The 24,497-nt window shown below is 40.2% G+C and overlaps 1 protein-coding gene across 1 annotated transcript; it reads right to left on the bottom strand.

Moving 5' to 3' along the window:
- Positions 1 to 8,103: 8,103 nt before the first annotated feature.
- LOC136838850 (transmembrane protein 223) lies at positions 8,104 to 21,716 on the bottom strand. Its single transcript, XM_067104498.1, is given in 4 exon segments — positions 8,104 to 8,492; positions 17,700 to 17,822; positions 17,825 to 17,844; positions 21,197 to 21,716. Coding segments are annotated over 4 exon segments (753 nt in total). The 5' UTR covers positions 21,651 to 21,716; the 3' UTR covers positions 8,104 to 8,336.
- Positions 21,717 to 24,497: the final 2,781 nt, after the last annotated feature.

Below are 24,497 nucleotides of genomic sequence, written 5' to 3' on the forward strand. Positions count from 1 at the left end.
TGTTTGCTGGGACCAGGGGGGGAAGTAGTGGAAGGGTAGGGCTGTCTTCATTCTTCCCGTGGTCTTCCTCTGGAGGATTGGGAGCCTTGATGAAACCTCTGCTGAAAAGGCTGTCCTGTAGGTCTCGTATATCTACCCCAGTTGCTGGAATTGACAGACTGTCTTCTTGGGCCTGGTCTAACAGAGGACGATAATAAAATGTATTTTGCATCATCTCTCATTTTGGAAATTGCCTGATCCAGATGTTCTTGAAGAAAATACCCAGACATATCTGACAAAGGGTATCAGGACAATTACCCCCTAGGATAATTATCCCTTGGTATTATATCCTGTTTGGAGAAAAGGTAACTTTTAAATTTAAAAAGAAAAAATGCATTTTTTTGGGTAAAATGTCACTAGTGCCATGTTACCTATAACAACTTAACAACTGTTACACTAGTAATTGCTTTTGAATACATTTAATTTTAACAACTCTAACAACTTAACAATAGTTACACATGTAATTGCTTTTGAATACATTTCTTAAAAATATTTGCATTTTTGTCTCTTGAAATTCATTTAAGTTGTTTTTTTGTTAATTCATTAGCTTTAGAGTAAAGACTGTATGCCCTTTAAGCATTATGGAATTTATAAAAAGTGGCTCTCTACTATGGGGTGCTCTGAAGAAAAATGCTATGGGCTTTCCCAGCGACTACAGGACGGACAAGGGCTACCAACATGTTCTTTGAACCTTTTACAAGGCACTTGAAGAGAGTGTGTCACATCCACTGCACGCCTTTTCAATGGACGTGACTCATCCACAAAGCGCCATTGGCACCTGGGACTAGAATCCTCTAACTTGATGAAAGACGATGCACATCCATAGAGACGCCTTTCAAGTGGCTCTCTGTCGCAACCTGGGAGTCAGCAACAGGTTCAACCGAGGGGGTGACTACTTGTGGGCAGACCCCACTGACCCCCCTTAGACTACCAGTTTGACTCCTTCCAGGTTTAGGGGAGTATGCCATTGACTTTCACCTGGGAGAATCAGTGGGACGAGCAGCCACCTCCTCCACCAACACTTCACTAACACTATTCACATTAACTTTATCCATTAGGACTTTCATTGAGGACCCTAACTGGCCCAAGGTGGTCTCCGCAATCAACTTGAATCTCATCAAATTTTGACAAGAGGCTGGCAATGGGGTTGGGTTCGGAAGCAGGGGAGCTAGGTAAAGGAGAGGGTGGAACAATTTGAGGACTGGGAACAGAGTCACAGAGATTACGGGATCAGAAACAGGAATATTATCATTAGCAACAGGCTGAAAAGATTCCTGGCTACCTAAAAACTTACTATTTTCAGCTCTAGCAGTCACTTTCCTCTTTTTGTCCCTAGCCAATTTATTTAAGTGTTACTTTAAATTCTTCCACTTTTTATCATCCCAATCCTCATACTCCTGACATCTTAAATCTACTGAGCAAACCTGCCCCCTACAGTTAGTGCACAACGTATATGAATCATAGTTTCCTTAGTCGGTCGAGTATTGCAGCCTTTGCTGCAATACCTAATGCTAGCTGAACTTGAGTCAGACATCGTGAAGTAAACAAGTCAACTAAAAAGGTCAAAATCAGGAAAAAGTTGTAAATCGTGAACTATCAGTCAGCAACAGTCTCATAAAAGAAACCTAACACTATCTAATTGTGCCAAAAGGCTACCAAATACTGTACAAGAATACTTCACCAATTGGGCGAAATGAACAATCGGAAAAGCAACGAATTCCAAAAGCTAAGCTGCTGCTAACAACTGGTGTACAGCCATCAGCCAGCAGAAACAGATTGAAGCTCTTTGCCGAGTTGTTCCTCTCTTTCCCCCGAATGTGGGCAGGGCAAGTCACCTACCCAAAACAAAATAGCGCAACCAGCGAATTTCAAAATTTTCGCTGCCATGTTACTAAGTCACTTTTATAAAAATTTACCATATTCTTTGTCATGTACTTTAGGGCTTTCCCAGACAGAGGGAAAAAGTCCTTCATTACCAACCATGAATCATTGGAGACTGTCAAATTCATCATCTCTGCACTGGTGAATTTCGAGCCTATTTGATTTAAATAGTCCAATGATGTGTTTCCAGATAATCGGGATAGTGTCCCATTCACTATCTTGGGAAGAGAGGCTGGTTTTTCCAGTACAGTATATAATATTTTGCTTGTTGTATCAAAAGAGGTGGCAGTAGTTTCTGAGACCTGGAGGCAGCCACGGAACCTTCTCCTGCTATATGAAAATCTACTTCCTTTATTGCAGACTTCATCTTGGTTAATATGAGGCAGATGGACCCCTTGACTTCTGGAGCGGTATCAGTTACCCGTTCCATTAAAGAGGAGTCATCAGAATCCGAAATCCTCGGTTTCCTCTCTCTCAGGTTCCAGGTACTGTATTTCAAAATTTTCCGTACCACATGGATAAGATCGGCAAACTTCACTCCTCCTTCAAAAAAATCATGCGCTAACTGGCCTAATTCTGATTCTAAGTCCGATGGACTTGACCATCTTGACAGTCCTGGTCTTTCCCAATAGCCCACCCATACCGGTGACCAAGTGTCTCGGTGATGGAGTATCATGTGATGCCTCCTTCTCCTACTGTCTGCAGGCCGTGTTGAATGGTAAAAGGGGGAACGAGACTGAGACCTATCACAGTTGCCCTGTGAAGAGAACCGTGCCCATGAATGAGACCATTCCCATGATGTGTGTCTGCTATTCTGGAGTGGTCTTACTTTCAGTTCCTCATCTGTGTCCCTACTCCAGGAAAGGTGATGGAACCTGCGCCTGGACATCTCTGGCTTCATGGTCTGTTCCCTGGAGTTGCTGCTCCAATACAAGTCCCCGTTGGTGGCATGGGGAGTGCCAGAATGAGCGTGACAGGGAACGTCGGACAGAGTGGGATGTGGAGTGCCAGCTGGTGCCTGGATCTTTGAGGCACTGGATGGCTCTTTTCTTCATGACATCTATCTCCGAGGGAGGCACCATGCCGTGTCACACTTCTAGAACATGAGCGGGAGGTGTGTACAGACCATGTGGGATGGGGAGTGCCTGCTTGGTGCTTGGATCTGCGAGGCACCGGATGACTTTTCTCTCCAAGCTGCCCATCTCTGAGGGAGGTACCATGCTAATTCATGCGTATAGAACATGACCGGGAGATGTCCCGAGAAGTGACAGACTGGTATCTGTGATGGGAAGGATGGATTTTCTTCCCTTGTCCTTTATGTCTTGAGGAAGCAATGTGCCAAGTCACGCTTCTGGAACACAGTCGGGGGATGCTCTCGGATGGGTATGTGACTGGTCGTTCTTCTTTTCAGGGGAAGAATCTGTACGATGGCATTTCGTAGAACTTGTCATCTGTTCGAAGGAGGAGACTGACTCGGTAGAGGCAGGTCTCCCTCTCTTCCGTCACTATCCACTGGGTCCCAGTTTGGGACTAGGCGGGGTCCCACTGACACCCCTACCCATGCTTCTACTCTTCTCCATTTTCTTTGCTGTGCTAAGCGTTGCACTAATACACTCGAATCCTTTGTTGAAGAACTTTAACAGCGCTGACATCATCTCCTATTGAATATTCTTTTCCTGTTCAAAACTCTTCTGTTCAGGGGAAGCAACAGACAGAAAGTTCCTACCGGGTGTCATGGGTGATGGAGAGGGAGCAAAGATAGCGGAAGATGGGATGTAGGTAATGGAGGGGGTCACCTCTATGGGAGACAATGTAGATTTCTTCTTCCCACTCTTTTCGAGCTTTTCCCATTGATAAGCTGGCCACACTTCGCATTCACTACAAGTCAATGCTAGAGAACATTCTTGTCCTCTACGCTTCGAACACAATGAATGAGGGTTGACAGAAACCGGCGACATGAACTTTCCACAAGCCTTCCCTTTTCCCGCAATTTCTGCTCATCAACGAGAAATGGGTTTTCTGTTTTCTTTCATGGCAGGGGTAAAAACTGAACAAATCTGACTTGTTTACGCACTCAGAAACTAAAACACTTGAAATTCACTTCTGTCTCGCAAAACACTACACTATATTGGGAGAAAACAAAGAAACCGCACATTTCTATACAAACCCAAAGGCAGCACTGCCAAACACAGAGGTGCATAAATAGCCCCCAGCCACACGTGATCTCTTGATCGGCAAACACCGATAAAAATATCTTATCTCTGTCAGAGAGTTAACTCACAGAAGTAATAAACAACACCTTGTCACTTAAACATCAGTTCACGGGAAGGCAAGTGGAAAAAGAAAGTCCAACAATGTAACAGGTAAGCGAGAATCTACAATACGCAGAGTGTATAATAGCACGTGTGAACACCACAATGGCTAAGAAATAATTGGAGGAGCTCGGATCATGATAGGCTGTAGGTAGCTAGTGGAGTTCTTCAAAGCGAGTCTACTCATAGCCATGATGTGCATGCACGCCTAGGGATCTCCTGTCATATGATGTTGTGGGTTTGTTTCCATGTCGGAACAAATGAGCAATCAACCCTTGGCTAAAGGGAACAAAGTGGAACAAGAATGTGGCCAATAAACATGCTTAAAGCAGCTGGTGTAGCAATATATACCAGGACTGGAAAGCGTGAAACTGAAAAAATACTTTAAACTGTGTAAGTTACAATAAAAAAATAACAGCTGAGACAAATAGATGGGTAAACACTGTAGCAATGTGGGCTTGGATGCAAAAGGAATGTCTGTAGAGGAAAGGAAATAGCTTGTCTTTTTCTCTTTCTTCACTGGATTCATCTGCAATTTTGTCTTTGCCATACCCATGGAGGAGGGCTACCTTTTGACCATCAGCCAGATCAGAGATCATAATTTCCTTTTCAATCTCTCCCTCAAATTCTTAATCTGTCTTCTCCAAATGGCTACAGTTGTCACTGAAGAGGACCTCTTCTACTGCTAGATTCACTGGTTACATGATATCCTATGCCTTTAATGGTTTGCACTAGCCAGTGGCTTGCTTTTGCATGAATCCTCTCAGCTGGACCAGTGATTTTCTTGTCTAACTAAGCTTCTCCTGTCCATTTATGTAAATGGAACCCTGACATTCTGTTAAGTAAAATACCCAGCTGACCAGTTGACATCTAGAGAAGATTACTTTGCCTTGCTCCTCCACAACTGGGTTCCTTGGTTTGTAGTACCGTACTGACATTAGCTACTAAAATGACTACTAACTGGTTGACCAGTTCTCTCACAGCTGGTGCAAATGCTTTATTGTTGAAAAGGACGCTGGTTTTGGTATTTCTTCTACATGGGTTGAGCTGAAATCACTGGAAGTGGCATCTGCAACTGACAAATCTACTTCAGTGTGTCCAGCTGAAATATTGTATTTTACAACAGCCAAAACTCCAGTACACAATAAATTCTATTGACTGCCTTTACTTTTGTTCATAACTCTTTACCCACAATTCAACAATGGAATAAACAGTAATACCAAAATATAAGATCAAATCAAGAAAGGAAATTAAAGATACTAGCAAAATATGAAAACGCATAACAATTACACTCTTGTACATTAACAAACAACAGATGAACATATAATAATAAATAGTGAAATCTGATGATACTGAATACTGTACTCATACCAAACATTGAAGCTGACACACATTACAAGTCTGAGGTTTGCTGCAGGGAAATTTGAAGAGCTCTTACACATTTGTACACTTAAAACTAAAGCAAATTTATTGAGCATTTTTAACAGGGAAAGCACAGACTCCTGGTAGCAAACTCCACTAATGATGAGATATCTGGTCCAATGCTACTCAATGCTGCTGGTTTACATTACTCTTTGACACTAGGTGTTTCTGCCCTGAGTTGGTGTGAGATCATTACATTAAAATAAGGCATTTGTTATTTGTACTGGATATACATGCCCATAATACAGTAATGATATTTTAATAATTAAGTATAGTCTGCAATCACAAAATTAAAACTTTTAACAAAAGACACAACTGGCACAAGAAGCTATTAGAAATGGTTTACTGCTACTGAAGATGGGTTATAACATTGCTGGGTTGCACTACATAGATTTGAAAGTTTCTTTATATGTTGTCTGTCCTTTCATGGAAAACAAGGGCATGGCAAAGGACATAAAGGAGATTTTGATAAGTGCAGTGGGAAGATTACATTACAAATGGTAGTGGCATCCTGCAGACAAATCTCTGAGATGGAGATGATCTGGATACGTGCCGAGAAGGGATGATAAAAACTGACAGAAAAGTAGATGATCTGGAGGCAGCAAGGCAGACCTATATGAATGCTCATGAAACCATGGAAAATGGGATAAATGTAGACCTAGACCTAATGGGAGTCATTTTACACCATAAAGGAAAAGCTAACTTTTTATATAAATTGTTGTCAAATCTTATGTTTTCATACTGCTTATCCTTTTAAAGTGACGCAACACAAGTAAGTCAAGACATCACTGGTCTATTCACTCCTTTCCTAATTCTCAAGCTGTAGTCTGTCTTGCAGCTTCCATCTCTGTCATGGTGTATTGTGGTATATGTGGTTCTCATTCAGTGTTCCAAATCCTCAAAAACCTGTGTCACATCATGCTGAGGTATCTTTGGTACTATACTGTAACAGTAATTCAGCTGAAGCTGAATAAAGTCTTTGTCATAGTAAATTGAGAAACTAACTTTACCACAGCATGCTGTACTAAGGAACCTGATTCAGTGGTCAACCCTGATCTACTGGCATTACACTGCTAGCAGAGTACTGATCCTTAGGATCTGTCAATAAAGGAATCAGTTGGAAGGCTTTACTAATAATTAATTGCTGTTGGACTAGGAAGACCTGAAAGCTATAGTAGAACAGAAAGAAACCTCTCCAAATCTAAGAACCATCTGTATAAAAAATATATTTTCTTGTCATCCCTTCCCCTTCACAGGGATAGAATATGAAAGATTTCCACAATCAGCATTACAATCCTAAGGACTTAAGTAATCATGATACAGCTCAATTTCAGACTTCACAGTTTGGTATAATTTCCCCACCAATTTAAAATATTTGAATGAAGGCAGCATTATAAGCAAGCTTACCAAACATTCTGACGCTCCTAGTGCAAAACTGCTGTACAGTACTATAATTTCCCCCACCAATTTGTAACAATTGAATAAAGGCACCTTTGTAAGAAGCTTACTAAACATTCTGACCCTATTAATACAAATTTGCTAGACTGACTACTCACAGTGTAAAATTTAGGAAACAAAATGGAACAAACCCCCAGCAATTAAATGTCCACATATGAAAGCAAAGACAGCTAAGACATCTGGTCACTGTTGATTTAGTCTACCAAAGGGGCTCCATCGTGAGGCCAATTACTAAAGGGTTTTTAGAACATCCCTTCAGCACCCACATTTTAGCATTTTACTTAGCCTTCATTCTCGTTTCCTTTCTTCAGTTTTACTGTCCAACCTCTCTAACTATAACTTCTAACTGCAACTCTGGGGTTTTCTCCCAGTTTCACCTTTAGAACCTGTACTCATCTCTATATTTTCCTGAACTCCTTATGTTGCTGTCCTGCCACTCCAACTCCCTCTGTTTCACTCTCCTAACCACTGAATGACCAAGAGTGCCCCAGTGCTTGGCTTGGCAGTCTAAATTTCATATGGCATTTCATCCTGAGGGCAATAATTACCTGAAAAGAACTCTTGAGAATCCTTCTGAATATAGGCTGTAATTTCATGTCTGGATCTGCTCAGCAAGAACAATGTACCTATATTATTTAAGCCACTATTTCTTCCACTCCTTAACAAGTTTCACATTACCATAGTTACCATGTGGAGAGATTACAGATAAAAATCTCCACAAATAAAAGATATCTGATATCAAAACCAGATGTATCTCAACAAATAAAAGATATCTGATATCAGAACCAGATGTGCCTTTTGGCTGAAATTGGGGTAAACACTCCAAATATGCTAAAAACAACAAGACTGGAATTAGGTAAACACTCCAATTCAAATAAAATTATTTAAATACGACATGATGTATTTATTGTTTCAATCAGTAGCTGACTGCAATAAACAGAAATAACAGGCTGCATTAACTAAGAATTGATTGGCAACGAAAACAAAGTACTGAGTAAAACATTTCATATTCAACAGCTGTTGGGTCAAATGAGGCCTTGAGAAAATGGTATTTACAATGATAACAGGTTATGGTAAATTCATGTTTAGCCCTGGATGAAAAGTATACATAGACTGTTCACCTGAGTACTATACTGTAATTATGTACATAAACTAACAAGCAATTTTACAAATATAAGCTGACCACATCTTGCATAAATGAAAAAATATACATGAGATAATTTATTATTTGGTCCAGTTCCTTTGAAGCCCTGCTGAGTAATCAAACAACCTTGTATTAAGGAACTCTCCTCTCATGTCTAAAATAAAATGCATGTACTTCCCTTTCACCTTTAATGGAAGATAAGCAGTGGATGACATCCTACTCTGCCTTGCAGATACCTGAAATAAAATAATTAAAATGCTTAACAAGGTTTCTACAGGACAGTGTCAACTACTCAAATACCTAACGGTCCAGGATGCAACCAAGCAGGACTCAAGTGCTCATATCAAAATATTTCAAGTAAAACTTATCATAAAACAGTCGTTTAAAAAGCTGAGTCAGCAAATATGAATTCTGAAGAAATATGCATTAGCAGAGGAGACCAGCAGTTTGTGTGTTTTTCCCACTGGAATGTAAGCTGACAGTGGACATCACCAATGGAATGACTAGACTCTCTATTAGATGTCAACCAACAAGAAACACCAATGAGTCACTCAGTAAATGACCATATTCACTGACAGATGACTGACCTCTGTTATAATTATGATATGCATCAGGCACTGATATTATAACCAAATACTGTGTCTGAAATCAGTGGCAAAACCCACATTACAAAACTGATCCAGGGACACTTATACATCAAAGGAGGCTGCTGCCACATGAGGTCTCCATATGCATAAGCATCTCTACTGCTAACACTTGCAGGCTCCATTGTTCTTCTGACCAAGTCTCATACTGAAGGCAGGGACAGTACTGGTTATGACTACAATAATCTTGCAATTATGGTACAGGAATAAAATTAACTACGAGGAACATTCCTTCACGGCGCTGCTTCCCCCTCAATATTTAGCTAAACATGCCTACTGGCAATGATTCATGCTATAGGGATGATAAATAACAGCAATACATAGGCCTCAAAGGCACTACCAGAAGTGAAATATTAAAGTTTTACGAAATTAATATAGCTCTAAAACTGCAATCAGTTACGAAAAACAAATTTGCTACATTAAAACAGAATTCTAAAATATTAAAAGTAGTTGTTGATGGACACTATTGTGACTACAGGACTGTAAAATCTAGTGTTCCCAGGATAGTACTCTTAGCCAAATACTATTTACATATGCATAATATGTGACTTAGCATGGAAAACAAGCAGACTGCTTATGCAGATGATGCTATTCTATTTGCACAGAACCAATCTAAAGATTGTACATCTCTGGCTGCCGAGTCTCTTAACAGAGTTTTAGCTTCAAAGAATACATTGTGCAAGATGGGGAATGAAGACAAACCCTAACAAAACATCAAGTATGTCTTGGCCTATTGGATCCTTACTATCAAGATCTTTTCATTGACAATAATTCTTTAACTACTACTAACTCATTTAAAAATTTTAGGTGTCTTTCTTGGCTACAAATCCACTTTTGAGAAATACCTATCTCTTAAATTGTGCAAGAGTATCTAATTTTTCAAGTACAGTAATTTGTATTTTTCCTAATATTCAAACATACAGTTCTTTACATAAGATTTGGCTTGCGAACACAAGCTGGAACAGCTGTTTAACTTTCCAACAAGGTCGTAAACTATCGACAGGTAGGGGAAACCTTGCCCACTTGTTGGAAAGCACTCCACTTTACCAGAGCAAGCAGTGGATGAGGTGGGCCATTAATGTAAAGAGCTTCAGGTTTGTATGTTAGGAAATACAAATTGCAGTACTTTAAAAATTTTCTATCTGTTCCTACAAAAATACAAACCTTCGTTCTTTATATAGGAGACTTACCCCATGGTGAGAGGAATCTGGGTACCTTCTGAACTGACTGGTTGGTTCTACCCTTCTGGGAGGTATCTTCCTGGTCTGGAGGAAGTGAGGAAGGTATCCCAAACCTCTAACTTGCTTAGGATTTTGCAATGGCTAGAATTCTGGGCATAAAGTAATGTTGCAACAGCTAGAATTCTGGGTATAAAGTACTATGTTTGCTTTTATTACCTGGTGAAGGCTGAACAAACCAGTATGTGTCGGAGACAATAAAAAAAAAGTATCCACCCAATCTACAACTCACAGATGATGGACAGGGTGCCCTGTCAAGTAACTCACCTGCAAATCTTGTCTGTCCAGCACTAGCAGACTTTGCAACCTGACTCTCTCGCTCACCAAATACCTTATGGGGTGTGCCAATCTTCAAATTTCAAGGAATGATCAAAATTGAGTTATTGACAGTTTTGGATTGTTTTATGTCTAAATAAACATATCCTGAAGTGTTATTGCTCAAAAAAAATTTTTGATGAGTTAATTGATAATTTTGTTCTTTGATTTTATCGCCCTGTGAACGACAAATTGTCACAAAACTCATAGATGATTCTGTAATTCTGTTTAGTTCAAAATAATTGATGTACCTGTGTTACCCACTAAAATATCTCCGTTTTCTCTAGCGATAGCATTGAGGAAAATATTATATCAGAGTAACTCGCTCAAATTTTCATTTTCTCTCAGCACTTGTCTAAGCGGCAACAAAAAATGTACCGTGCCAAACAATTTACAAATGTTTAGTATTTCATGACTTATTTTTATATTTCTTGACTTATTTTTACAGTACAATAACCATGATATAAATTAATGTGCTGTATCAGATATATAGACGTGTGAAAATGAACAGCAATCTTCTTCATCACCATCTATATAGTATACAAAATTAACATTATCATAGTGACACCATTCACAAGTCAATTTATTTTTTTGAAGAATGGTAAAAATAGAATGAATATTATGTTTACTTTTTATTATGTTTACTTTTTTGAAATTTTTTGAAAATAGCACAAAAAATTTTTTTGCTTATTTTGTAATAACTTAAGACAGGTGAAAAGATGATTTTTGCAGTAAAAGTATTTTTTTCAATTCTCATAATGTATATAGTTTTATATATTTCCCTTATAATACATCTCAGGATATCTTTACATAGTGTCCATTCACAAATATAAAAATATGTAAGTAAATGCACCATTTCATTCGGGCATATCACATAGTGACACAGTACTTCGTGAATCATGTCACACCTGGATTTTTAGCACATTTCTGAGTACAGTGCAATTTTTTCTGTCATAATAGGGGCAAAGAAGAGATGTATTATAAGAGAAATATATAAAAATTATATGCACTATAAGAGTTGAAAAGATAAAAGAAATTGGAACAAAGGCAAGAGTCTCCACTGGAGACATGTCACGAATATCAATCACCCAAGAGGAAACTAAGCAGGGGGCACATTTCTTTTCATCCGATTGATTTTTAAATTTCAGGGGAAGTTTCATATAATGTACTTAGAAATACTTTTACTGCAAAAATCAGCTTTTTATCTATCAAAGTTTCATAGTTATTAAAAAATAAGGAAACAAAAAATTTTTTTTTTCTGTTTTCTCAAAACATATTTAAACAAAAGTACACGAACTTAACCTCTAAGACTGAACAAAATTCAATGAACTTTCACAGCATGTAGTACACCTATATGTCTTTGGTCTTACATAACGAAAACTCTTCTTGACAGCAACTTTTATATATTATTTATGATAAATGACATCAGTTTCTTTTAAATTGTAAAATTTATAAGCTTAGATGTTGAATTTTCTGATTTCCTTATGCATGTATTTTCAATATTAGTTGTTTAATAAGTGGTAAAAATTTGAAGCAAATCCCTTCAATCATAAGGCAGAAATGCTCACCTACGTTATAATGGGGCCTTATGGCATCGGCATGCACCTTAAACAAGATGCAACCTGTCCCCATACGGGAGCTGGATGAACTACACAACTTGTTAGGCAGCGACATGACCCAAGGAAGACATGTCCAAGGACTTGTGGGCAATGTCCCAAAGATAGAACGGGGTGAATGTTGTCCGGCAAGACCACACCCCCACTTGTAACACCTACTGAAACGGTAGGTTCTTTTGGAATGCCAGAACCAGGGCAATGCTCCTAACCTCATGAGCTCTTGCCTGGATTGTACCCCTATCTTTCTCACCAGACAAGGCATGTGCCCGTTTGATCATCTCATGTAGCCACAAAGAGATTGTGTTCTTGGTCAAACAAGTATTAATGAAAAGGCATTGGCACACAAGCTTGAGATATTTGAGTCCTCTTAAGATAGTACTGCGGCACCCTAACAGGACACAGTAGTACCTCATTTAGATCACCACTGACGAAATATTCTAGGGAGGGGATTGAAAAGGATTCAAACTTGACACCAGGGACTGATGGATTCTGGGTCTTTGCTATGAATTCCCGGACAAACTCGAGTGTCTGACTTTGAAAGAGGCCATGAAGCTCGCCTACTCTTCGCTGAAGCCAGCACAAGAAAGAAAAGTCTTGAGGGTTAGATCTCTATCTGATGACTCTCTCAAAGGCTCATAAGGGATACAAGTAAGGTTTCTTAGGACTAGAGTCACAACCCACCCAGGCGGCCTGAGTTCTCTGGGTGGACAAGACTGTTCAAAACTTCTCAGGAGCATGGAGATCTCCCAAAGGAAGAGAGATCAGCTCCTTTCAACTAGATGACTTGGCTAAGGGCAGACCTATAGCCCTTAATGGCCAGGGCAGAGAGAAGCTTCCCTTAGCGGAGAAGAATCAGAAAGTCTACTACCTGCTGAAGAGTTGCTTTAATTGGAGAGATACTCCATCAACAACACCAAACCCGGAAAATGGCCCATTTCCCCTGGCATAAAGCCTCTGCGGATTTCTGAAGGTATCCAGACATCTCCTTCATTGTACAACAAGAAAAGCGTCTTGCTTGTAGGAAACACAGGATAGTCTCCAGGTGTGAAGTGCCAGCATTTCCACAGCCTGGTGATGCCTCTTGACTTGCAGTTGACACAGAAGGTTGTGCCACAGGGGAATCTCTCACAGGACCTTGGATAACAGAGCTAGCAGGTCTGGATACCACTTGGCATGTGGACACCTTGGGGTCCCCAGTCAACCTGACATTCAGGATAGTCAACACCCTATTGATTACCTACTGATTCAAGCAAAAAGGAGGGAAGGCATAAGCTACTAGACTGTCCCATGGGTGGTAATTGAAGGCATCTTCCATTGCAACCCATGGGTCTGGAACTACTGAGCAGAACACTGGAAGTTTCCTGTTGTGCTGGTTACAAAAAAGGTCGATGCTAGAAGCTCCCCAAAGCTCTAAAAGCCTCTCTCCTATGCTCAGGTGTAGGAACCATTCTGTCTCTATCACCTAACTCTGGTAACTAAGCTTGTCCACTACTCTGTTCCGAGTACCTCGAATGTACCACTGTAGCTGGGGGGACACCAGTCCTCTTTGCTTGTTGACGTATGCCACTACTGTGGTGCAGTCGCTCATCAACAACACAGAGTGCCCCATCACTCAATCCTGAAACTTCCGAAGAGCCAGAAAAGCAACTTTCAGTTCCAGGATGTTGATGTGGAGGTACCTGTTATTCTTGTACCACACACCTTACACTAACAACTCCAGGTAGGTGCCCCACCCTCATTGGATGTGTCTGAAAACAGAAGCATTTCCAGACCACCAGGTTCCTGTCATCTAACCACCAACCTAGATCTCTCCTTACTTCCTCCAAGAGAGGAACAGGAAAGAAAGGAGGGTTTCTTGCTGGAGACCAGAACTCCTTTAACCTCCACTGCAGGGAACAGAGGTGAAGTCACCCACGAGGGACCAGCTTCTCCAGTGGCAATAGGTGACTCAGAATGACCTACCCTTGCCAAGCAGATTGTTCCTGTTGAGACAGGAACACCTAAGCTACCTCCCCAACCTTGCTGATGCAAAAGTCCGATGGTAAAACTCGCACTGTTGCCACATCTATCAGCATGCCCAGGTACTTTACCCTCTGCTTGGGCATGAGATCTGACTTCTCAAAGTTTATCACCATACCCAGGTTGCAACGAACTTCAAGGAGATGATCTCTGTCCTGAAGCAACTGTGGCAATGAGCTCCCCAGGACTAGCCAATCATCTAGATACCTCAGTGGACATATTTCATGTGAATGGGTCCGAGCAGAAATAAGCATGAACCTTAAGTGAACACTGGAGGGTCAGATGAGAGCCCGAAACAGAGTGCCCTTGAACGGAACACCACCCCCCTGAGGGTAAAGCAGAGGTACTTCTGAGAAGACCAATGGGTGAGTATATGAAATTTGCATCCTCTAGGTCCACTGAAAGCTTGAAGTCACCCTCTTTGATGGAATCTAACACTGAGCGAACAGTGTCCATCTTGAACTGGGTCTGACAAATAAGCCTGTTTAATGGAGAGCGGCATCCTCTTTAGGTGTTTGCCCTCCTGTCGAGGATGCAATCCTGGCCACCATAAGCAACCAGAGATCGAGCTACGAGACTGTCTGGAGCACTGACATGGCGGTGTACTCCAGGGCTGCTGCCTCAATTTGCGAAAGGAAGACTCCCACTGCATGGAGACAGTTAAGCTCCAACCCAGGACGGAGGCAAGTCAGTCCAGGTCTACCTGCTTAGTTGGCAATGGACTCTCCGATTAAAGATAAACTTCCTCTGACAAGCTAGAGGCGGAGGAAGGAACTTACTGTTCGGGCTAGACAGGAAGGAATTTTCTTGCCCAGAAACAAGAAAATTCACCTAGTCTAAAATCCTGCCAGCAAATCTTGACCATGGCAGTCCAATTCGAGTCTTGGGTTCCTTATGCGGCCCCCATAAAAACTTGATGAATGAATCTCCACAAAATGTATTTGCAACTTGGGAATGTCTGAGTCCTGGGACACAGGACCCTTGGGTCCCTCTAGTTCCCAGTCTTCCTGAGTTGCTCCCTCTGCAGGAGAGGGAAACTTGCCAGAGCCCCCTGGCAATCTCTCCACCACTCAAGCATACGACCTCTTTGGCCCGAGGACTGAACCAGGAACACCAACTTCTGTGGCGGGGCTGGGATGGGATCGAGACTGTCTGGCTCCCGGTACACCCCAAGGAGATGGAGGAGACAGGTGAGATCTCTCTCTCTCTCTCTCTCTCTCTCTCTCTCTCTCTCTCTCTCTCTCTCTCTCTCTCTCTCTCTCTCTCTCTCTCTCTCTCTCTCTCTCTCTCTCTCTCCTGCACCTCAGGCTCCCCGGAGGAGACTGTAAACAAAGTAACGATTACAATATCGATTCTCTCTAATTTTCATAAGATGGAGGAGACAGGTGAGAGATCGCAAGCACCCTTGCCCAGTCTGGCAAAGACCGAAGTCTTGCCAGGTGAGCAAGGCCATGAGTGGCTGTCGACCCGGGGTGACAACATCCGCACGGGTCAGGGAGAGTGATCCCACTCATGTGAACGTGGGCATAGGCTGTCCCTCAAGCATGCTCCAGTGTTCCGGGAGACCGGAGCTTCCACAGGAAGGGAGGATGGAAGACTGACTGGGGGACCTCCTCATGCTACATCTAGGTGATCGGGCTGGGCGGGCCAAGTCACTTCCCCAGGACCCCTGAGCCATGCTCTTTAAAGAGCAGGAGGGGGTGAAAGAGCACCTGCATGTTCTCATTTCACTTTCTCTTACTGGGCCGTGATGGCGGGCAGGACCAGGAACCCTTGCTGGCCCTAGTAAACTAGGGGTCTGGAGAACGGTGGGTAACAATTGCACCCTTGCACTCAGCAGTGGGTGTGGCAATACTGCTAGTGAGAGCTCTGTCAGTCCCCTCTGCGGCGGAGGACTGACCTGTGGAAGCTCAAGAAGACTCCCTGCAGGGAGACATAGCAGATGTCTTTTTCCTCTGCTTACTAGCCTTGGAAGAAGAAGGGGAGGAGGCAACAGCACTCGATGATGAAGACGAGGACGACGACTTCTCCTCTTCCTCAACTTCTTCCCAAGTGCAGCTGAGGTCAGAACCATAGACAGCGAGTGGAGGGGGATCTCCCCCAGAGACGTAGACAAAGGCAACCCCTGCAGGCACATCACTGATAATATGTGGGGAGAGACCAAGGTGTTCAAGGGTCAATGGAGACAGTGACCATCAAAGTTATCCAGGTAACAGTAGAAGCAGAAACAGGATACCCCTTCACTGCCCTCAGGTGGGCAAGAAGGGACTCACCTGAGACGTCCAGGGAGGGTCATAACTCCCTGAGCCTCTTATCCTCCATTGCACCTGAAACAAAACTTTCACTCCGAGAAAGTGCATCCTCCTGAAGAAAGCTCTCCCTCAGAGCAAAAAGAGGCCCGAGGTGAGAAGCTGGGCTAGATGTCCTCCCCGCCTCAATGGCTCTCTACTGAACATTCAGTAGGAGTTGATGAGGGGGAAACTACTCCCTTGGGAGTAGCAACAGGGGCGGGAGTTTGGAAGGTGGAAGAAAAATGCCAAAGAGGACCTTCGATGTCACCAGCATTGCAATCCAATGACACCAGGGAGACCTCTCTTTTCTTCTTTCTGGCAAACCTCACCCACTGTTCAGACAGCCAGACATGATACCAGAACATGGACTTAATTGGTTGCAGCCGTGCCTCCGGCAGGAGGTTCAGAGGGTATGGGGAGTGGCCAGGAACAGGGTGGGGCTTCCCCCTATCTGCTAATAGTTAACAACCTTGTCTGAAAGCTAAACGGCCATTCCAGCTTGCATTTGCAAGAATGAAGGTTCGTATTTGTGTGGGAACAAATGTATAATAAAAATTCACAATTCTTGGAGACATGTTTACCCTGTGGAAATTATTTTATTTTTCTATTATTGAACTGTTGCATACAGAAACTTCAAGTTCCAATCTTTGAGTGCTACATCTTACTAATAATCACTACGCACTTGGGGGTGCTCAACCTATTTCTGTTGTTATACTTAACTAGTTAAGAATACTAATATTTGTGGCTGCTACATTATCTTAGGTCCCATGTTTAGCCTAGTCATCTTACATTCGGCAGTAACCACAGTGCAAAGCCAATGTTATCAAAAACTGATCTGTACCATAACCTCTGTACTATGACCCTCCATAGCCTTGGGTTTGGATATCAGTGCCTGGTGTATACTCAGATACATTTCCCTCGCTTATAAAGTTTCCTAGTTTGTATGTAAACAGTTATGTATTATTATTTTTTATCCATAATTTTATTTCTCATAAATATTTCTTCACCTTTCTTTTTTCATAATATACTGTATTCATTTCATCACCTTTTTTGTGCATATTTAATATATTCTATTCTGTGAAAGTCTGCAAAGTTCATGTCTTTTGCCATGTCTATTGGTATCCATCATTTTTAATAATAACACTTCTATAGTATTAAGGAAACTATTTAATTTGAGTTTGTGGTATTCAACGTCAAGATTGTACTAGCCTACTGTGATTTGCCCTAATAAATACAACAGATATATTCATTTTCTCTCTACAAGCTGAACAAATGTATATGCCAAAAAACTCACTTTCTCCTATAACAGTAACAACTTACCTCTTTTAAGGGAACAGTCAAGGACTTGTAACGATTAAATGGAGAAAATGTCACAAACATTACATTTGCCCCACCCTTCTTCAATACGAGGAATCTTACACAGCGAAGCGTATACATCCATGCACGATTGCCATAGTACCCCATCCTGAAATATTGGAAAAATATTGCATAAAAAGAAGATAAATTTCATAAAAGGACCTTTTTGAAGAATCTAAATAATCTGCCCATGAAGTCATCCTTCCAACATACATGGCTGACCTGTCAAATGAAGTTTTAAACCTCAAGTCAATCAGTAGCTTGTAAACATTTAGTTAAGGTTCCTAGAAGGGAAGTGCCATGCGTGTGGTTTTAGCATCACCAATTTCAAAGGAACTTTCTTGAAATGTTACAGATGAACCACAGTCTTTGGTATTGATGTTTGTACAGTATTTATGAAACTTAATTTTTTGTATTTTCCAATTTGTCTGTAACAATTATTTTGTAGTTTGCCACTTTAATCTAATAATGACAAGTTTTCTCATAGATCTGACCAACAACAGATGGAACCTCTCCTGCACTTTACAGAAAAGTGGAAATTGTACCTTCTTAAGGTTTACTTATATTTCTTACTTGAAAAATGAGATTTGTTTTTAAGGAATTGGACGACATGAAATTACAAGAGAAACACGGCAAGATTCTGCGACTTTGCAACAGACAATTGGTGGAGAAGGCTGCTGAATTTTTGTGATTTTGGGCTGTCTTTGTGATTTAAAGAAAAACAGCAATGCTGAACTAAACTGTTACAAGTACTCAGATGCCAAATGCCCTTATTGTCATCAGACTGTCCCTCAATTGGCTTTGTGTTACTTTGTGATTACTTTTTTTACCTAGAAAGTAACATTGATTTTTTGAAGGCTAATAAGTTATTTTGGTGTAAATAAAATCTATGCACAGTACAAGTATTAGTTAGTAAGCATTGTAAAAGAATATCATTGTAAACCATCCTTAGCACTGTATATATCTATTAGCTTTAGCCATATGATTGTGTGATTTTATGTATACAGTATACTGTATGTGTATATTATTAAAAAAGGTTGATTTGATTTATGAAAATTTGGTTATAAAGTCTAGCAGTGGGGCACTTTCAGCCATTCACCATTCAAGACAGTGACAAGGGTTGGAGTTGTTGGACAGCAAGATGAAAAACAGGAAGTGGGAAAGGAGGTAAAGCAGTCTAAAAAGTGGATGCAGCTTGGGGCCAAGGGAATGCTGCAGACAACATTCAGCAATGTCTACAGTGCACCAATAGATGCACTGATGGCACTACCCACCTACAGGGAATAAATTAATAAAGCTAAGGTTTCATGAATTTAATCTCTTTTATTTGTAAACTCCTTAAAATCTCCACAATAAACCCCATGAATTACTATGATTATTCAAACAAGCGCACTAACCTTGGCTTCTACCTCAGTCAAAACAAAACTGTCCTTAAAGACACATTTCAGCAGGAATACATCCTAACCAAAGTTACCTTAGGGTGTCACGCCCTGACCTGCCCACAGAGCAAGCTGGATACCCTCAAATGAGAAAGTATGGCCTGCTTAAAAGTAGATCAAGACATATTTTATTAGGGAAGTATCCCGATCTAACCAAACCTATCCTAGGGCACAGTGCCCTGAACTGCTTGGACAGGGGGGTCACTGTTGGAATGTGCTTTGAGGATAATTTCATGCTGACTGAGATGGAAGTCAAGCCAAAACACAAGTCCAAACATTTCACCAGCAACCTGCACCTTTGGCGATAGGCGAGCTATCTAATGCATATAAAAAGAAAATCAGCTCCTACTGCTGCAAATATACAGTATCACAAGCTTTTCTTAATTTTTTCATTTATTTTCTTGGTAAGGAAATCTAGTTGCTCATTTACAATAAGAATTAGGAATAGGGGTCTATGGCTACTCTTCACATCAATTATGAACACAAACAAATAATGGGTCATATAAAAATGAGTAAAAAATGAAATCTACTGAATAACTGAGCAGGTAGGCCTAATATTTTTTATTCTACTGTATATCATTTATCAACTAGAGGACTGCATCAACATAGATAGCCGTTACACAACCTTCCACACATTACCCCAGGTTTGCCATACAGCCAGGCAGGGACCTGTTACTCTAGGTTAGGTTAGGATGCACGATAGCACCTTATTCTGAAACTTACAACATACCAGGTTAGGTTAAAAAGGGGTTAGCCCCCATCATGTAGACCCAGTGACCCTGGCTAGGTAAGGAGGTATACCTGTAATTTTCCTTGTTAAGTTTTCATACTTTATAACTGTTTAGCGACGTATATTTTTTACTGATTATGTCATGATTTATGTGTTTTCTACCTTCTCTGCACATTGCAATTATTTGGGGTTCTCCACTGGGATCCACCATAATTGTTGGATAAAAGGGGGAGGGGAAATTAGAAAAAGGGAAGGCTTGCACTTCCAATAATGCTTAGAAATAGGTTACATAGCGTAATACAAGATAAACAGTACCAAAAATATACTGTTTATGTTGGCTGGCATGGGTTACTTGGCAAAAAATTTAAGTAACATCATACATAATATCACTGCTCCATGAACTTAGCCTAGGGTATACAAATTTAGGTAGAAATATAGTATAACTCTGCATGGCTTATTACCTTGGAAATTATGTTTTCCTATAGTATTTTGGTTATTTATTAAGAATTTACCATTATTTTTTGGCAGTCAACTGTAATTAACCTCAGGACTGACATGTTATTGTACGCTGGCCATCCTGGAATGCTATCGTACATGCGCAGTGTTAACTTGTAGGGAAACTATTGGTCGTTCGGTTACGTTACATTAGTATAGGTCCTTTTATAATATGTTTCCTTAGCCAATCCCTTCTTCAACAAGTGGCTCCCACATGCATTGCATATGCACAGAACCATTCCAGACTGGCCATCATAACAACAATATGTTTGTTCTCCCTCCCTGTGTTTTACTCCACCCAAAACTCCCCGTTCCCAAAAAAAGTTAAGTATACCTTAGTTTTACCAGACCACTGAGCTCATCAACAGCTCTCGTAGGGCTGGCCCGAAGGATTGGACTTATTTTACATGGCTAAGAACCAATTGGTTACTTAGCAACGGGACCTACAGCTTATTGTGGAATCCGAACCACATTAGGGTGCCCAATAGGGATGTGAGGTTAACAACAATTGACTGCCAATAAACGACACCACCTCCTTCACCTCCAACAGTAAAAGTATAGGAAAACTCAATTTCCAAGAAAATAAGCCGTGCAGAGTTGTTCTATTACCTAGTTTTACCCCAATTTAATTGTCCAGACCTACTACTGTAAACAAATTCTAACAAATGGGCAACAACCAGTTCCTAGGCCCTTCCGTCATATAATATTAATATATTACATCAAGTAGTCTAGCCCTAAGGGTTGACTAACTGGCTTTAGCTTAGGTATTTAGCATATGACAAGAGTAGCCTACCCACCTACACCAAAGCATCCAACTGTTATACCATTTCTGTACTTCCCAAAATTTATTTTCCTCCACCACGGCAACTTAGGATTAGCTTTCTCTTCTTCTGATATGGGCAAATCTTTCATCATTGTGAAGGCAAAGTGACTTAAATAAGACCAAAACACAAACTGTGATATGGCAAATATGTTTATAAATTTTATAAATCTTCCATTATCATATCTGTAAAGCAAGGTATCTTTTTCTACAGCGAACTCGTTTTCCACCATTAAACGCATTTCTTTGCCTTTTCCAACATTTTGTTTTAAAAGTTCACAATTATGAAAGTATCTTTTAGGTGTCATCCCTTGTCCGGAACGATAATTCGTTGTCCTTGCGGGTTTTGCTTGTTTCAAGCGTTCAAGAATTGTCATCGGTCTGAACTGGCACACTCTTGAACATGATAATACGGTATATATCGAAGACATGATAACTTGAGCTAACGACACAAGGGTAAGTTACTCCAACCTTAAGGGTAATACCGAAATTTTGCCACTAAAAGTAGTAGTAGTGGTAGGATGGTATTTTGATTTTTGAAACGGCTCCTTGCTCGATCTATTTCTCCACTGCTTTTGATTGTTTTTGTTTATTGTCTTTGTGATACAATATATTTTTTATAAATAACTTCCTGTTTTCGATTTCTTCTTTCGATCGATCTGCAGATATTAAGATGCTATCTATCAGTTCCTCTTTAACTTCCTGATATGGCTGCTGCACGAATCTACCGGTAGCCTATATTTATTCCTAATGTCACTATATGCTGGACATTAATGTAAGAAATTGTGTAAGGTTTCAGTTATTTCTTCACAGCACGAGCATTTTGTACCGTACACCGTACATTTTCCAGTCGTTTAATTCTAGTGGGCCTAATATAGCCTCACTGATCAGCACTGAATTTCAGTGCAGGTTTCTGCTATTTTCCTCAAGGGAGCAAGATAAAGCATAGATGATGGAAAAAGGATCCAAGTGCTAGAGATATGTGATACTTCAAGCCAGCTAAGAAGAAACTCAAAAATATAAAAATAATTATGACGTGGAAAAACTAGTTAATAAAGAAAACTACAGACAATACTGACAAGTAGATGGGACCAACCGGGGAGGAACCAATGAGGGTCGATAAGGGGTTTTCCAAAAATGAACATCATTGGTGGTGGTGATGATGAGAAGGAGAGGAGAGAGACGAGGAGACTTTTGTTGATGATGAAGATGGTGGTGGGGGTGGTGGTTTTCAGGAAATACGGCTCGAGTGAATGTTACAAAGAATAGATTGCACGATGGACTGGTTTGTTGGCAACTGAATAATGCTTAAACTATTTATTTATTGTTAATTTTTTGCACTTATACTGCTCTAAAGAATTTCACTGTTTTTGTCAATATCATGACCAGTGACTATCCTCATAACACCATGGAGAACAAACCTTGAAACTGTCTCAAAAGGGTATTATCCCCGAAACCCCTAAGAGGTTAGAGTGATGACTGCCCTCAGATCAACAGCTGCACAAAATAAATGAAAGCCGCCAATCTCCCGATTTCAAAACACGTATTCAGGAAGTAATTTAACTATAGGAGATTAATGCTAATCATTAATACCTGTCTTTACCTTTGTGGGAAGGCCATAATATAGCCTACACTTCTTCGTGACTGTCCATGAAAAAAATCTAAATTAGTGTTCATAAATGATGATATATTTTGATAGCCCAAAATATCGGAGAAAATGATAATACCAAATGTAAATCCATAACTGGGATGCTTTACAACATAAACCATGTACTAGGTAGAATTACAAAGAAAATAAAAATCTTTTTTTTTTCCTAATAATGAGAATTGTCATTTTTATGATTCCATTTACTAAATCTATTAAATTCCTCACTGAGAGGCAGATCTATTTTTTTTCAAAAAGTCTTTTGTTGAATTTCTGGACGAGGAAAAACAAAGCATGTTTTTAAATCTTTATTTTGACGTTTCGGCAATACTCTGGTGCCATTCAAAGCTAAAACATGTTGTCCATGGCGCCGAGATAAGGTCGTCATAAGTGGGGTGGAATTTGGAAATCTCAGTAGACATATAAATTTCAGAACGAAGAGCAACCAAAGTATAGCCTATTAGCTTTGAATGGCACCAGAGTATTTCCGAGACGTTAAAACAAAGTTTTAAAATATGCTTTATTTGTTCCTCGTCCTGAAATTCATCAACCAACTGAGATTTCCAAGTCAGGAGTCATACAAGTCTTGGAATAACTGAACACTTATCACCCGATGAACAGGGACAAAGATATGTGGATAACAAAATTGCATAAATCAACATCCGATGAACATGAAAATATCTGACACAATGAATCAAGACTAAGTGAATGGAAACGGATAGTCAAAAGAAATATACTATAAAAAGAACCTAAAGTATAACTGATACCTCTTCACCACAATTACAAAGGAAAAGAATAAAACAAAAATGTAAAATTGCATTGCTCTGTGGCAGACAGGCAAAGAATGAATTATCAGCTTAATGCAAGAACAAAGAAAACTACATCAATGCACCAGTGGAAGTAAAAATTATGACAAAGTAACATGATTCAAAATAGAATTAAAACGCTCTTTAGAACACCATTTAGTGAAATGCTTCTCGGTTGTTCATGATTAGCCTATGAATAACAAGCGTGCAACTATAGCTGCGTGTTCTCCCAAGACTTCACAAAACTCATTGGCCTCTTTTCTGCTAGTTGTATTTCCTCCCAGTATTCGAAATAACTCTGCTATAAACGTCACAGTTTACATTCAGAGATAATGTTCTGAGTCAAAAATGAACGAACACATTTCTTATAATTAATGTGAAAAATAGCCTTAACAATACAGCGTACAGCAGAAAATCGGTAACTTTTATTTACACAAGTACTGAAACACTAATCAGTATAAAGCAGTTTACAAAATGTTACTGACGGACTCTCTTCACCAAAAGACGATTAATAACTTAGCATTGTTGCTAAGTTATACGCACACACAAGAAATTAATGTCTACATACAAAAATCTACCAAAATATATGTAATCATCAGGAGGTGGGAAAGAAATGATTTACGAAGATACTCATCAGGTATTTGACTCACATATTTGACAGCTAATATACAGTATAGTGAGCCACCAAAGAATACTTTCAGTTCTTCTTTTAAGGAGAGGCCGCAGAGACCGATGAAATAATCTGAAAGTGTCTAGAAGAGAAGAAATGTAAACGCAAATGTTAGCAAGAGTAAAGTAATGAGAGCAAATGGGATTCTAGAGGATGA

This window comes from Macrobrachium rosenbergii, chromosome 5 (assembly GCF_040412425.1).
Source record: "Macrobrachium rosenbergii isolate ZJJX-2024 chromosome 5, ASM4041242v1, whole genome shotgun sequence".
NCBI classification, from domain to species: Eukaryota; Metazoa; Arthropoda; class Malacostraca; order Decapoda; family Palaemonidae; genus Macrobrachium; species Macrobrachium rosenbergii.